The 12,934-nt window shown below is 38.9% G+C and overlaps 1 protein-coding gene across 6 annotated transcripts in view; it reads right to left on the minus strand.

Moving 5' to 3' along the window:
- The window catches only part of SSH2 (slingshot protein phosphatase 2), a 229,106-nt gene that overhangs the window by 23,489 nt on the left and 192,683 nt on the right, over positions 1-12,934 (minus strand). For all 6 annotated transcript variants that reach the window (XM_043903264.1, XM_043903261.1, XM_043903260.1 and 3 more), the window contains 3 exons: positions 9,875-9,968; positions 9,612-9,740; positions 3,586-3,632 (listed from right to left, as the gene is read on the minus strand). In XM_043903264.1, the coding sequence (XP_043759199.1) occupies positions 3,586-3,632; positions 9,612-9,740; positions 9,875-9,968 (270 nt within the window). The remainder of the gene's footprint in view (positions 1-3,585; positions 3,633-9,611; positions 9,741-9,874; positions 9,969-12,934) is intronic.

The following is a 12,934-nucleotide window of genomic DNA, read 5'->3' on the forward strand; positions in this document are numbered from 1 at the left end:
TCCATTTTCAATTTGTGTGTAGTTCTACAATCTCATCTTTCAGAGTCTTTTGAAAATATGCCTTGCAATTTACTCCAAAGAATCAACTTGAAGCCGGTCATCTGACAAATTCTCTTCAGTCACAAAAATTATACCAGCAACAAAATTTATTCTGTGGAAGTCATGTGTATTAAATCAGATTATTAACATGTATCTTAAGAAAAAAAAAAATAGAAGGAAATATTTCCTATCTTCCTAAATGCCAGATTGTCGGCTTTTTGCTCTATTACTCCCTTTAAACTACATGAAAGGCAAATGAGGCCAGGGCTGGGAGGGTCAGAGGAAAGTTGGACTTCAAACTCTCTCAGCTCTCAAGGCTGCATTCCTGGCTGCTATGACAGCAGATGTGTCTGAGAGTTCTTCCAGGCTTGCAGAAAATGGTTTCTGTATCAAAAATTTCCTCTGCTGTCTCTCCCACTGTGCAATCTTAATAAATGCCTGGGTTTAATTTGCCAAAGGATTATCTTTTTTGCAGTGCTGTGTGGCCTTAAGACAGCACTTTTGCCTACTTCAACAATACAACACAGGCATTCGTTTCTCTCTGTAGAAGCGATTTCCTTCTCAGAACCACACATGGACTTCTATAAACCCAGTCTCTGAAGTCAGAGGAAGGACTACAGAAAGGGAGAGCCATGGCGAAGCAAACCTGTGGTGAAGGTCAAGCAACCAAAATTTTTCTGGGACATGATTTCAATCTGTTTCAACTGAGCATCAAAGTCCATCACTAGAAAGGATTTTTTTTTTCCTTTTTAATTTAAAAAGCAAGCTGGGCTTCCCTGGTGGTCCAGTGGTTAAGACTCCATACTTCCACTGTAGAGGGCACGGGTTCTATTCCCTGCTGGGCGAACTAAGATCCTGCAAGCCACGTGGTGAAGCCCGCCCTCCCCAATTAATTAAAAAATAATAAAAGGCAAGCAACATGCACCTGTGGAAAATACTCTAGAAGTTCTCCAAAAGGTTACCATCTGATCCAGTAATTCCTCTCCTAGCTATAAAATGAAGAGAAGTGAAAACATGTCCACCCAAAGCCAAAAAGTGGAAACAACCCAAATGTCCATCAAATGATGAATGGACAAATAAAATGTGGTGTGTGTGCATGTGTGTGTGCATCTCCATAAATGGAATATTATTTGGCAATAAAAAAGGAATAAAGTAGTAATATATGCTACAACACTGTAAACCTTGAAAATACAATGTTAAATGAAATAAATCATTCTTAAAAGGCCACATATTACATAATTTCATATAAGTGAAATGTCCAGAATAGGCCAATCTACAGTGATAGAAAGTAGGTTAGTAGTTTCTAGGAGTTGGGGAGAAGGATGGGAGTTGGGGGTAACTGCTAAAGTGGCTTTCCTTTTGGGTTGGAAAAAAATTTTTAATAGATTGTTACACAGTTCTGTGAATATACTAAAACCCACTGAAGCACACATTTTAAAAGGGTGAACTATAAAGTATATGAATTATATCTCAAAACTGTCAGAAAAAAAGGCAAGCACACTTCTTATTTCATTTAAAATAAAAATGAACAACTCTCCCATCCCCAGTCCCGTACTTCAGTAAGGGATTGTAGCAGGACAGGTTTCCCAATCTTTTCATCATGGAAACCTAGGCAGCCACTACCCACTGGAAACGGCACTCCTTGAATCTTCTTTGCCATTTCTGTAAAGGAGCAGCAGTTTACTTGGAGTTCTAAAGTCAGTGGATTGGGAGAAAATGGCTTTATTGTCAAAATTACACTTGAAAATCCCTTAAATCATCCACAGGGGCAATATACATGTTTTATATACAGATCCCTGAACTGTAATTCTTCATCCATTTACAATGAAGCACTAGTGAATTTAAGAAACAAGATCTAAGTAGATGTCTAAGCATCTAACCATACTTACTTGTCTTTTTCTGTGTTTTATAATTTATCCTTGTAAGTGGTAAATGAGATAAACAGGTCTCATCTCTAGCTGGGGATATCAGTCAAAGTATACACATACATGAATGATTCTAATACATTTGGCAGGCAGTGCTCTATCAAGTCAGATTTCTTACTGAACACTGTATCAGGTGCTAGTTTCCTGCAGATCACAGTCTGTCAATTTTTCTATCATTCCTTCACATTTACTGGGCACCCTTTTGGTATAAAGCTCTAAGTTTGGTATGTTTCACACAAAACTAAGATACAGTCTCTGCTTTCAAGAACTACTGATTCAATCCTCATCAACTTAAATTTTCCAAGTTCTCTTTATTTTCATACCTTAAAATTAAGTAACCAGATTTCCCCCCTCCCCCAAAACTCTTTGTATAATCGCTTGTCTTTCTTTCTTCTGAGGGAGAAATAGAAGTATGCATTTAATCACATTCAAGATAGCCAGAAGGCTGACTTGTAGCTGAGAAAACAGGCAGTCAGCAATCAGCCAGGGAGTCATCACTATCTCTGAGTTTCAGTAGGTCTTATCTCTGTCCAAATTAAGAGTTAGCATGGCCAATGTCCAGACATGATTTTCTCTTCTCTTAATGTAATCATCTGACCTAAAGCTGAGTCTGATGGAAGATTTAGGCATTAGCTAAGAAGTGAAAAGGAAGAATGGTGGATTTTTGCTTGTTGAAGGTTCACTGTGGTCTCAGCTGCTACAATCAAAGAAAACCATACCGCTTAGGAACACATTTCTTAACACAAGTCAGTCTTCTTGTTCAATTTTACATTGTTCATTTTATATTTATAACCTACCTAGTCTTCATGCACCTTATATAAAAGGATAGGGACTGAGACTTATTGTTCTTTGGATTCCGAGCATCTAGCTGTGCTTGGCCTACAGAAATTGCCCAATAAATGTTGATTAGAGAGCTGTAAACCCAACACACGCAGTTCTGTGTACTCTTACATAAAAACAGGAACCACAATTCAGAGAGACAGTAAAAAGATCAATGGTTGCCTGGGGTGGGGGTGGGGAATAAGTGGACAGAGCACAGAGGATTTTTCACGCAGTGAAGATACTCTGTATGATGTCATCGTGATGGACACATGATCATTATATATTTGTCCAAAGTCACAGAAGCTACAACACCAAGAGTGAACTTTTACATAATCTATGGGCTTTAGATGACTAGGAGGGGTCAATATAGGTTCATGGGATGTAAAAAATGTACCTCTCTGGTGGGGATGTTGAAAATGGGGGGAGGCTACACATGTGTGGGGGCAGGAATATTCGGGATATCTCTGTACCTTCCCTTCAACTTTGCTGCAAACCTTATACTACTCTGAATAAAAAAAAAAACCCAATAACTGGGTTTGATTTTTACACAGCATGAAAGGCTTACACATTGGTCTTTGAAAGACTTTCCACTGCAACAGCTGCTCTTTCTTGGGAGGAGGGGATGAAACAGAGGGAGGATAGCTGTTTTAATTTTTATTAGATTTCGCCCAGTAAGAACCAACTGGAAGCAACTCTCAAGCTTAAACTTCCGCACTGACACCTCTTGGTCAGGAAAATGCAAAGATAAAACAGTGATATTTGCCACCTGGGGGTGTCAGCAATTGCTCTGTGTCCTTACCCTCGGTTCTGTAAATCCTCTAAGTTGGAGGCATTCCATTCCGAGCCCTGCAGAACCAAAAAGACAGGTTAGGGAGAGAGAATTAGCAAATGGACCAAATATAATACTTGAAAAGTAGTTCTATGAGGGAAGAAGCACAGTTTCTAAAAAGAAGGCCAATAATGGCTACCACGTTTCCTCTCTATGTATGCCAGAGACTTTAAATGCTATCATATTCAGTTCTCACAAATGATGAGAGTAAGAAAGTTACCTTCATTTTTCAGAGATACGAAAACCAACCCATATAGAATTCAAATAATTTCTGCTCACGATCACATTTGCTCTACTTACAAGGCAGCTTTAACATTGTCACACCAATACCAAAACCAATAACAAAAATATTAAGTTCAAATTTTCTTTGCATTTCTTTTTTTTCTTATATCACACTAAGGAGTATAATCAGAGTATGTTTTATGCTTAAGTTATCTGAATTAATTTTTTCCTGTGAGGTTATCAATTTGATATACATGTGGGTTCATTTGCTCCTGCTTATATTCAATTTTAGGGTGTGTTTTTTCTTCCATGTTTTCCATCTTTTTTTTTTTTTAATATAGAAGACTTTTAAAAGGTTGAGAGTCAAAAGTTTTTTAAAAAGTAAACTTGGAAGTCTCACTCCCACTCCTGTCTCTTCAATCCCCATGGGAAACCATTTTTATTAGTTTGTGGCTTATTCTACCTATGTTGTATTTTGAAAAAATATAAGCAAATATATATTATTGCTTCTGACTTACACACAAGTACTGTACTACATCTACTTTTTTTGTTCTTTGCTTTCTTTACTTTACAAGGTATCCTCAAACCCACTCTGCATCACAGTGTCACTTTCCCCATAGTCTTGCCAACAAAATGTGTGGTTAAGATTTTGAATATTCTCCAAACTGATAGGTGTGAAACTTTATCTCAGTGTAATTTTCACTTGCATTTCTCTTAAGCGTAAAAGTGAGCAACTATTCAATGTTTTAGGTCCATTTTCTACCTTTGAGCTACCTGTTCATGACTTTTGAAAAGGCAAAGTTTTTAAAAATAAGAATTCATCTATTTCAGAATAATGCATTAAGTGGAATTTCGCATTAGAAGACTCAAGTTCAAGTCCTGACTCCCCCTCTGACTGGGGGGCCTTGGGCAAACTGCTTACTTAACCTGTCTTCACTTTCCTTATCTGTAAAATAAAACACTCCCCCCACTCTAGCCCTAGGAATCTAATAGATGGATACCTTCCCCTCAAACTACAAAGTTTCTCCCACTGCTTTTTCCATGTGAGAACACAAAGAGCAATCCTGACCACGCTGCCACACTGATCTCAGACTACAGCCTCCAGAACTGTAATGTTTCTACCGTTTACACAGACTTCCCTGTGGCTCAAATGGTGAAGAATCTGCCTACGATGCAGGAGTCTAGGGTTCGATCCCTGGGAAGTTCCCCTGGAGAAAGGAATGGCAATCCACTCTAGTATTCTTCCCTGGAGATAGAAGCCTGGTGGGCTACAGTCCATGGGGTCTCAAAGAGTCGGACTCGACTGAGTGACTAACACACAGTTTATATGCCAGCACCCCACCTTTCTCTCCTCCCATCACATTTCTCTCATTTTAAAATGGAAAACCCTCTCTGCATCCTAAATCCTCTAGACATTGTCCTTCTTTTCTTCCCTTCATGGCCAAGATTCCCAAGAAATAGAATACTCACTTTCTATAATTCCTCATTTCCCATGTATGTCAACCCAGAACACCACGGCTTCTTGCCCTCATCACTCTTGCTAATGACCTCTTCTAATCGTCTAAACCAGGTCACTTTGGTAATCTCACTCCACTGGCTTTCTAAAGTATTTTTCTTGATATGGTCATCACTCCCTCCTTACTTAGATCAGATTGCACAAATATCTAGCTTCATGCCTAGCACAATAAAGAGGATCATCAAATGCCTGTTGAATAAATGGTCAAATGAGATAAGTAAATGAAGCACTCTGAAAATTGTCAAGTGTCACTCTAGCACTACCTTTGCATTACAAGTGATCTGTAACCTGGCCACTGAACTAGGAGACCTCAAGGATGCTGTAGGAAAAGGTCAGTAAGTGATGGACAACTTATCTCTTGTAGAGACCAGTGCTCACTTGACTTGCTTTTAAAATAAACATGTATAAGAGATTCTTAAGACTCTGTGCTCAACCTTGGAAAACACTCCCACACCAAAGAAACAGGCAAGAAGAATAAAAACAGGACTTTCAAGGAGACAGAAGCCAAGCAATAAGGGTTGGGTGTCTAAACTGGAGCCAGGGAAATGTGACCACCTCACTTCTTAATTTAGAAATCTAAATCCCCTACAGAATTCTGTTCAGCTAGATGGAAATAACCCTGACGTGATGGGAAGAGTCCACGGTTTATATCTACCAGTCCAGAGAAACTTCAATCTGACAATCTGAAATGACACATACCCAGAAACAAAAGAAATTAAATTCATCAAATACTGACTCAGTGAGGCTCACAGTGAGTGACTTGGGCTCTGCTTTGGGCTGCTTCAGCTTGGAAGAACTGGAATCAACATGGTGTCATTACTTTCCTGTCTTTAATACCAATGCCATGCATATTAGCCTCCTGGGGTCCTCCACAAACTCAATCTTTTTTGTTTTCCTCCATGTTTCTCAGGCTTACAACAACATACTTCCATGTGGGTTTTCACTAAGTTCTATGTAATTATGCTAAGCATATTTTAATTGTACAGAAGCATAAAATGAAATCTTAAAACTGCAATACATCTTAAACTAAGTTCACTTCCATCTTTCATTTTGGTTCACCCACATTGTACTCTGGCCCAAAGACTTAAGTGACTGACTTATTTTTTCAAATGTTATCCTTAGGAAACAGCCTTGTTGGGGACCAAGTGTTCCAAGCAAAATGTAAGAGGACAGCACATTTATGGCAAATGAGGAGGACTATATTGGGGGTTCTGCTAAGACCCGACAGCTCGACATAGAATCTTCAAGGACTGGTATGCCTGCCCAAATCTTTATCATACCATAGCTACAGCGTCAACACTGTGAGCCCCTTTACTGTGGTACAAGCTCTACAATTTCTTCTAAAAAGTTGATGGTACACGTCTCCAGCTGAGGGCAAAAGTCCTGAACAAGAGACTTACCTTAATGTTTCTTTGAAATGGAAACTCTCATTTTAAAAGGAGTTGTAATGTCAAATCTTGAAAAAGATAACCATCAGTGGTAAACTTCTGACTACTTTTTTATTCACGAAGAAAACTACTGGTTGCCTGTCCAATAGTTCTGTGTTTCCCTTGTTTAACTAAGAAAGTTGTTGGCCTTTCTGCAAAGGATCTCTGTTCACATCTAGCATTTTCTCAGCCAAATCGGACAGCCTCCAGGAGAGCTGTTGATACTGAGATTTGGTTGGGCAAAGGCTTCCAACTCAGAGGAGTAGTACACTCTTAGGGGTGGGGAAAAATTTTTTCTGGAAATACCTTGGCTTCCAACCAATCAACCCTGTCTTCTCGCAGCAGGTTTTTCTTTAAGTTACGCTCTATACTTTTCTTCTCCACATCAGCTGGACACATTTCCGAATAAACATCTCTGTGCAGTGCACTACAGACCGAGCATTCTTCCTAAGGCAGGGGAGAATGCCTGCTGCCTCCCTTCACACGATCTGCTTGCACTCCAGGCATGGCAACTATGAACAAGACGAAATGACTTTGCAGAAAATTAACACCACCACTTGCAGCTTGGATAAGACCTCTTTTTCCAAGTCAACTGCTGGGAAAGCCAGCGGAGCACAGACTCACTGGAGGAGAGATACGGGTCTGGACACAGGATGTGGCGATGCAAACAAAGGGAGGAAGCCATGAAGGAAGATGTACAATAAGATGTTTAGACAGCCTGTTCGTGGACTTATTTTGCTGCTTAAGAGTTAAATTTCAGAATTCTTCAGTTCAAAAGTTGCCCCCCCAAAAGAAAAATATTCACAAGGCAAAGAGCATGTCCATTTCTAGAAAACAGAATAATATCTGAAGCTGAATACACTTTCCTTTTTCAAAAATATGCACATAGATACATATTAAAAAAGTAAAACAAGAGCTAGAAGGCAGTATTACATAAGGATGGTTAATGGTGTTTATCTCTTTTGGTGTGGATTAAATGTCGTTTATTGTCTTCGAGAAGTTGTCTAAATTTTTTGCAATGAAACCAAATTATTTTTGTAGTAAGAGAAAAACCCAAGACAGAAGACTATGTCAATAATCATGAAATAATAGGATGAATCTAATGAAACAAATACTCAAAGGCCTTGCTGATTAGGGACTAATTTGGGGAGAATTGGATTGTTCTTTCTGTTTAAAATACTACTAACATGTATTTATATGTCCTAAAATAGTAACATTTGAGGAAGAGGTAAGGAGAAGGTAGTTCTTGAGAGGGTGGCATCTGAAACACAGGGAAGTATGTCTGAAATTAAACAGTTAGATAGTGACTGAATTTGACATTTATCATGTCCACGTCCTTTTACGTATTAAGATTCAAGCTCAGTGGAAAAGCAACTCCAAGTTTATAGCTTTGGTCACTTTCTAATGAGTTATTTTTGGCTACAGGCACTTGCCTGTCATAAAAATTAGTCATGTTACATGGAGACAGTTGGGGGCAGGGTCCATTTGAATGAATGACTCATAAGTTTTCTATGGACAACACAAAAAATTCTTTCCAAGGATACAAGAACAGGGAATACTTAAACCCTCATAGAATTACACACAAAAGTCAGCAAAGCCAGGCGCTACACAAATGGAAAGGTCAATGACAGTTTTGCAGTATGATCTACATCCAGAAATGGCAACACACATTGGTCAAGTTAAAGTAATGGAAAAGAAGTTCCCCTCCCAGCTCACAGCTTTTCATGAGTAATTTCATAGCTATACACCCCATGAATCACTCGACAAGCACACACACTCCAAAGTGTCAACAAGTTAATTCAGGGCACAAGCCTTCAATGGCATAAAGTCTAACTGCTGGGTGAAATAAACTCATATTCAGGGTGAGATGATCCAGTTTAGTCAGTTCCTGTGCATTTATTCCTCTTCCCTGTTTTCCAGCTTCTAATCATTTCACAGCTCACAAATGTCCTTATCAGAGAAAGGAAGTGATATTCAAACCAATTGATTTAGTTCCTTGTTAGCATTTTTAGTCAAAGGATGTGAGAACTGGAAATAAAAGTGAGGTTTTGGTGTCCTCCACTGACTTTAATTATCCTTGTGTATCCTTGGTCCCACTACCATGTACAGATGAAAACAAGAACTCATTAACATTTGGGAGATAAATCGGTCTTGGGATTTTAGAATCTTTCCTAATCCATCTGTCAGAGAGCTCTCCTTGGGCTAATTACGAGTCACTGAATGTCCAGCACCATCAAGAACAATTTTAAGTCACTGAAGATTTGGTGATCAAAAAGTAACTGAGGGGTTAAAAATATAGCTGCAAGGTTTCAAATATTTTGAAAGTCCAATAGTCTGTTAGAGGTAGTTTTCTGCTCTGTTCAGATGTATCAGACCTTAGACCCATTTGGCAGATGTGGAAGAGTGACGTCCAAGGATCATTCTATTTGTATACACTGGACTAGTCTGCTTTGTGACTATTACTTCCAACAGCATGAGATCTTTAACCACCCATGGGGAGAAAAGGCTTGATCTGTAGCATCTGCCAACTTCCTTGGTGTAAATTTCCCCACCATAGTCAACTGTTGTCATTGAGTAACTGGGAAGAAATGAGCAGAAGCATACCATTATATAACCTTTCCACCACACAACAGGCGTAAATAACCTTTAGAACACAGATAACAGTAAAATGTAGTCAAATAATTAGGAAGTGATGAGGTTTGGGTATTTATTACCTTTGTTTTTAACATAAGCTACAATTTATTTAAGTATAATAAAATTTGATGATTGCCCCCCATGGGTTGGTAGAGACGAGCTTCGGCACACCCCTTTAAATTGGTCCTAAAACTTACCAAGAACACATGCTCAAATATCTGTGTAGGGCTATCCATCTGACCAAGGATCACTATCATTTCATTATCTATAAATTCCTTGAATTCTCGCAAGTTGCACACCATTTGCATTTCCAGTTCAGTTCGTATCTGAAACAGAGATGACATAATTGTACTAACCTCTGAATGGTCCCTCTGGACTTTCAATTGCTCACCATTCCCAGCCCCTCTCCTATTATTAATCTACCTCCAGCCTTGAACAATGAGGACTCAAGGTCTCTTACCTCTTTCGATGTGATATTCTCCAAATCCTTCTGCATCATAATCTCCCTTAATCTGGTTTTAATTAGCCTCTCTGTCCGCTCACGTTCAGTTGGTCTGAGAAGAGAGAAATGGTGATTTTTCTTAGGTAGGATACTGACCAAGTTAATGAATGTGTCATTTGATTATGTTTCCAAATTGTCAGGCCTTTCCTTTTGTTACTCTTAAGTTTATATTCTGGAGACAGGGAAAAAGGAAATTGATATTTTAAAAAGTTTCTTTTCAGAATGTATAGAATGTAACAGGGAGAAATTATTACTTGAAGAGACTGTAGATGTCTAAAAGCCCATAAATACATTCATGTATAAAGATCCAAGAAGGAGTAAAGACAAACAGGCTACACTGAGTGTAGTCCTTTAATGGAGGACCATTTCCATCAAGTAACCCTCAGCACCGCTTGTTGAGCTAGAAAACCAAGCTGGGTATGACCTACTATGGAACTGCGTCTTCTGTTGCTTAAAAATGCCACCCAGTGTTGATCAATTGTTGCTATGAATGGGAAAGAGAGAAGAGTGATTTCTGCCTTCTTCAATGAAGCAAATTCTCTTCCAAAATGCATTTCAAGGATTAACTACCTAGAGTACCCTATCCAAAATATTTTCCTTTTTTTGTAAAAGCTCTTGCAGTATTTCTGTGAAATTATTATTCCCATTTACAGATAAAGGAAATAAACAGCTGAGAGGTTAAATGATATGCTAACTGTCACTTACAATGGCAAGAGAACCAGAACTCTTTGCCCAGCTTAACACTCTACCTGCAGGATCATGCTGCTTCCATTAGTCTTCCGACTCTTTTTTAAAAATAAAAATTTCCCTTGGCACTTTATTATGAAATCAAACTAGGAGGCTGATTCTCCAATTACTAGAAAGATACTGGTTCAACATAACTGGATGCTTCTCTCTAAAAGCATTATTCCCTAAGATGCAGCATCTGAGTGGGGCTCACACAGCGCTCTTTCTGTCTCCGCCTTCCCTCCTACCTACTCAAGAAGGTATCTGTTCTGTACTTCCTTATTTGGAGATGGAAATGGACTAAGCCTTCAGGCATCCTGCCTGCCTTTGCTGCCTACGCCCTTATCACTGGCTGCAAAAATAGCTTCAGTATAATCTCCAAAGATGGATGCTCTGAGCCCACAACCTTGGGGTTCCCCACCACTTGGACTCATAAGTTTCTCATGAACCCTGCATAGTATAGCTAACACCTATGCCATTCCCCTGTCAATCAGCTCAAGCACCCCAGTCTTGACCAGGAATAAAATGCTTAACCACGCTCCCCACCACTTTTCCTAGACAGAGCTAACGGCAGAAAGTTACACATTTCAGTCATCTATTAAAAATAAACATTGGTTTAAAAAAAAAATTTCAGCACCTGAGTGCAATGGGTTCGATGCCCTAGTTTAGCAGCCTTTCTCCCAATCCTTCACACTTATTGGGGCAGAGTGTTTGGGAGCAAATACACCTGGGTGGTTTTTTTTTTTTTTTCTTTTAATTTTTTTTTGCTTGTTTTGTGTTCTTAAATTTTGGGTTTAGTTATTTTGCTGCGCGTGGGCTTTTTCCAGTTGTGGCAAGCGAGGGCTACTTTCTAGTTGTGGTGCGAGGGCGTCTCATTGCAGTGGCTTCTCTTGTTGCAGAGCACAGGCTCTGTAGTTGTGGCGCGTGGGTTTAGCTGCTGCATGGTATGTGGGATTAAATCTGTGTTCCCTGCATTGGCAGGCAGATTCTCTCTTTTTTTTTTTTTTAACCCCTCTCCCCACCGCCCCGGCAGGCAGATTCTTAACCACAAGACCACCAGGGGAAGTCCACATCTGGGTTTTAACTCCAGCCCTGCTACTTACTATTTATATGGCCTTGAACAAATTTCTTTCTTTCACTGAGCCTGGTTTCCTTTTCTATAAAATAAGAACAGTAATACTCTCTGTCTCATGAGGTTTTTATGAGAATTAAATGAGATACTATGAAGTGCCTAGTATAACATTTGACCTACACCGGAGGCACCATATACCTATGTTCCCTTTTCAACCTTCCTTGGATTTCATAATATAAACTTTATTCACAGTGGAGCACTTAAGTTCATTTTGGCATACATTCTCTGTATCCTCAGCTTCTTTTTAAGGCTCTTCTAGTCAACTTAGGAAAGAAGAGGGAATGGAAAAGGCATACATCACAAACATACTTTCTCCCTCGATTTCACTAAAGAAAAATTTGGAAAATACATACATACAGAAAGAAGATAAAAATCACTGAAAATCCTTCTATCATTATTAGTACTCTGACCTGCAGCTCTCAGTCTCTTTTACTATAGACAGACACTTATTTACTAAATGTATCTTAAAACTGCGGTTATATTGTACATACTAAGAATTAACATTTAATGAGCCTTCACCATGTGCCAGGGACTATATTTTACGTATTTATTTATTTATTTTTGCTCAGGGATAGAGTGAGATTATGGGCAATTTCATTTTCTTGCTTTTTTGGGGCTGTAATTTTCAAATTTTCTCTAATGAAATCAGAAAAAATGAAAAGAAAGGTTTTCTCTCTCTGATTCAAAACGTCTGTTTATGAACCAGATGAGACGTCTGTTCCTCTGACACCCATCAACCAGTCGTAAAGAGTAAATCAGTTAACACTGCTCCTGTGGACTTTGCTGGCAATCAGTGGTTAAGACTCTGAGCTTCTACCCCAGGGAACTAAGATCCCACATGCTGTGTGCCGTGTTCAAAACAACAACAAAGCAAAATAAAAAACCAAAACCAAAACAACAAGAAAACACTACCCCCAATTCTGAAGGCCATATTATGCTTGTCTTTTTAGTCACTGTGGAATCTTGAAGGGACTAGAGCTACTAGTACTAACTGACCCTCGTACCAATCATACCCTACACAGAAAAGTTTCCACTTTTTAAATGACTATTCCCTGCACATGATTCTTGGAAACTTCACTTTTTTCTAGTAAAAAAGCATTTCTTATCTAAATTAAGCCTTTAAAAAATCATGAACTGTTTAGGTGTCACTTCAGGAATCT

This window comes from Cervus elaphus, chromosome 5 (genome assembly GCF_910594005.1).
Source record: "Cervus elaphus chromosome 5, mCerEla1.1, whole genome shotgun sequence".
NCBI classification, from domain to species: domain Eukaryota; kingdom Metazoa; phylum Chordata; class Mammalia; order Artiodactyla; family Cervidae; genus Cervus; species Cervus elaphus.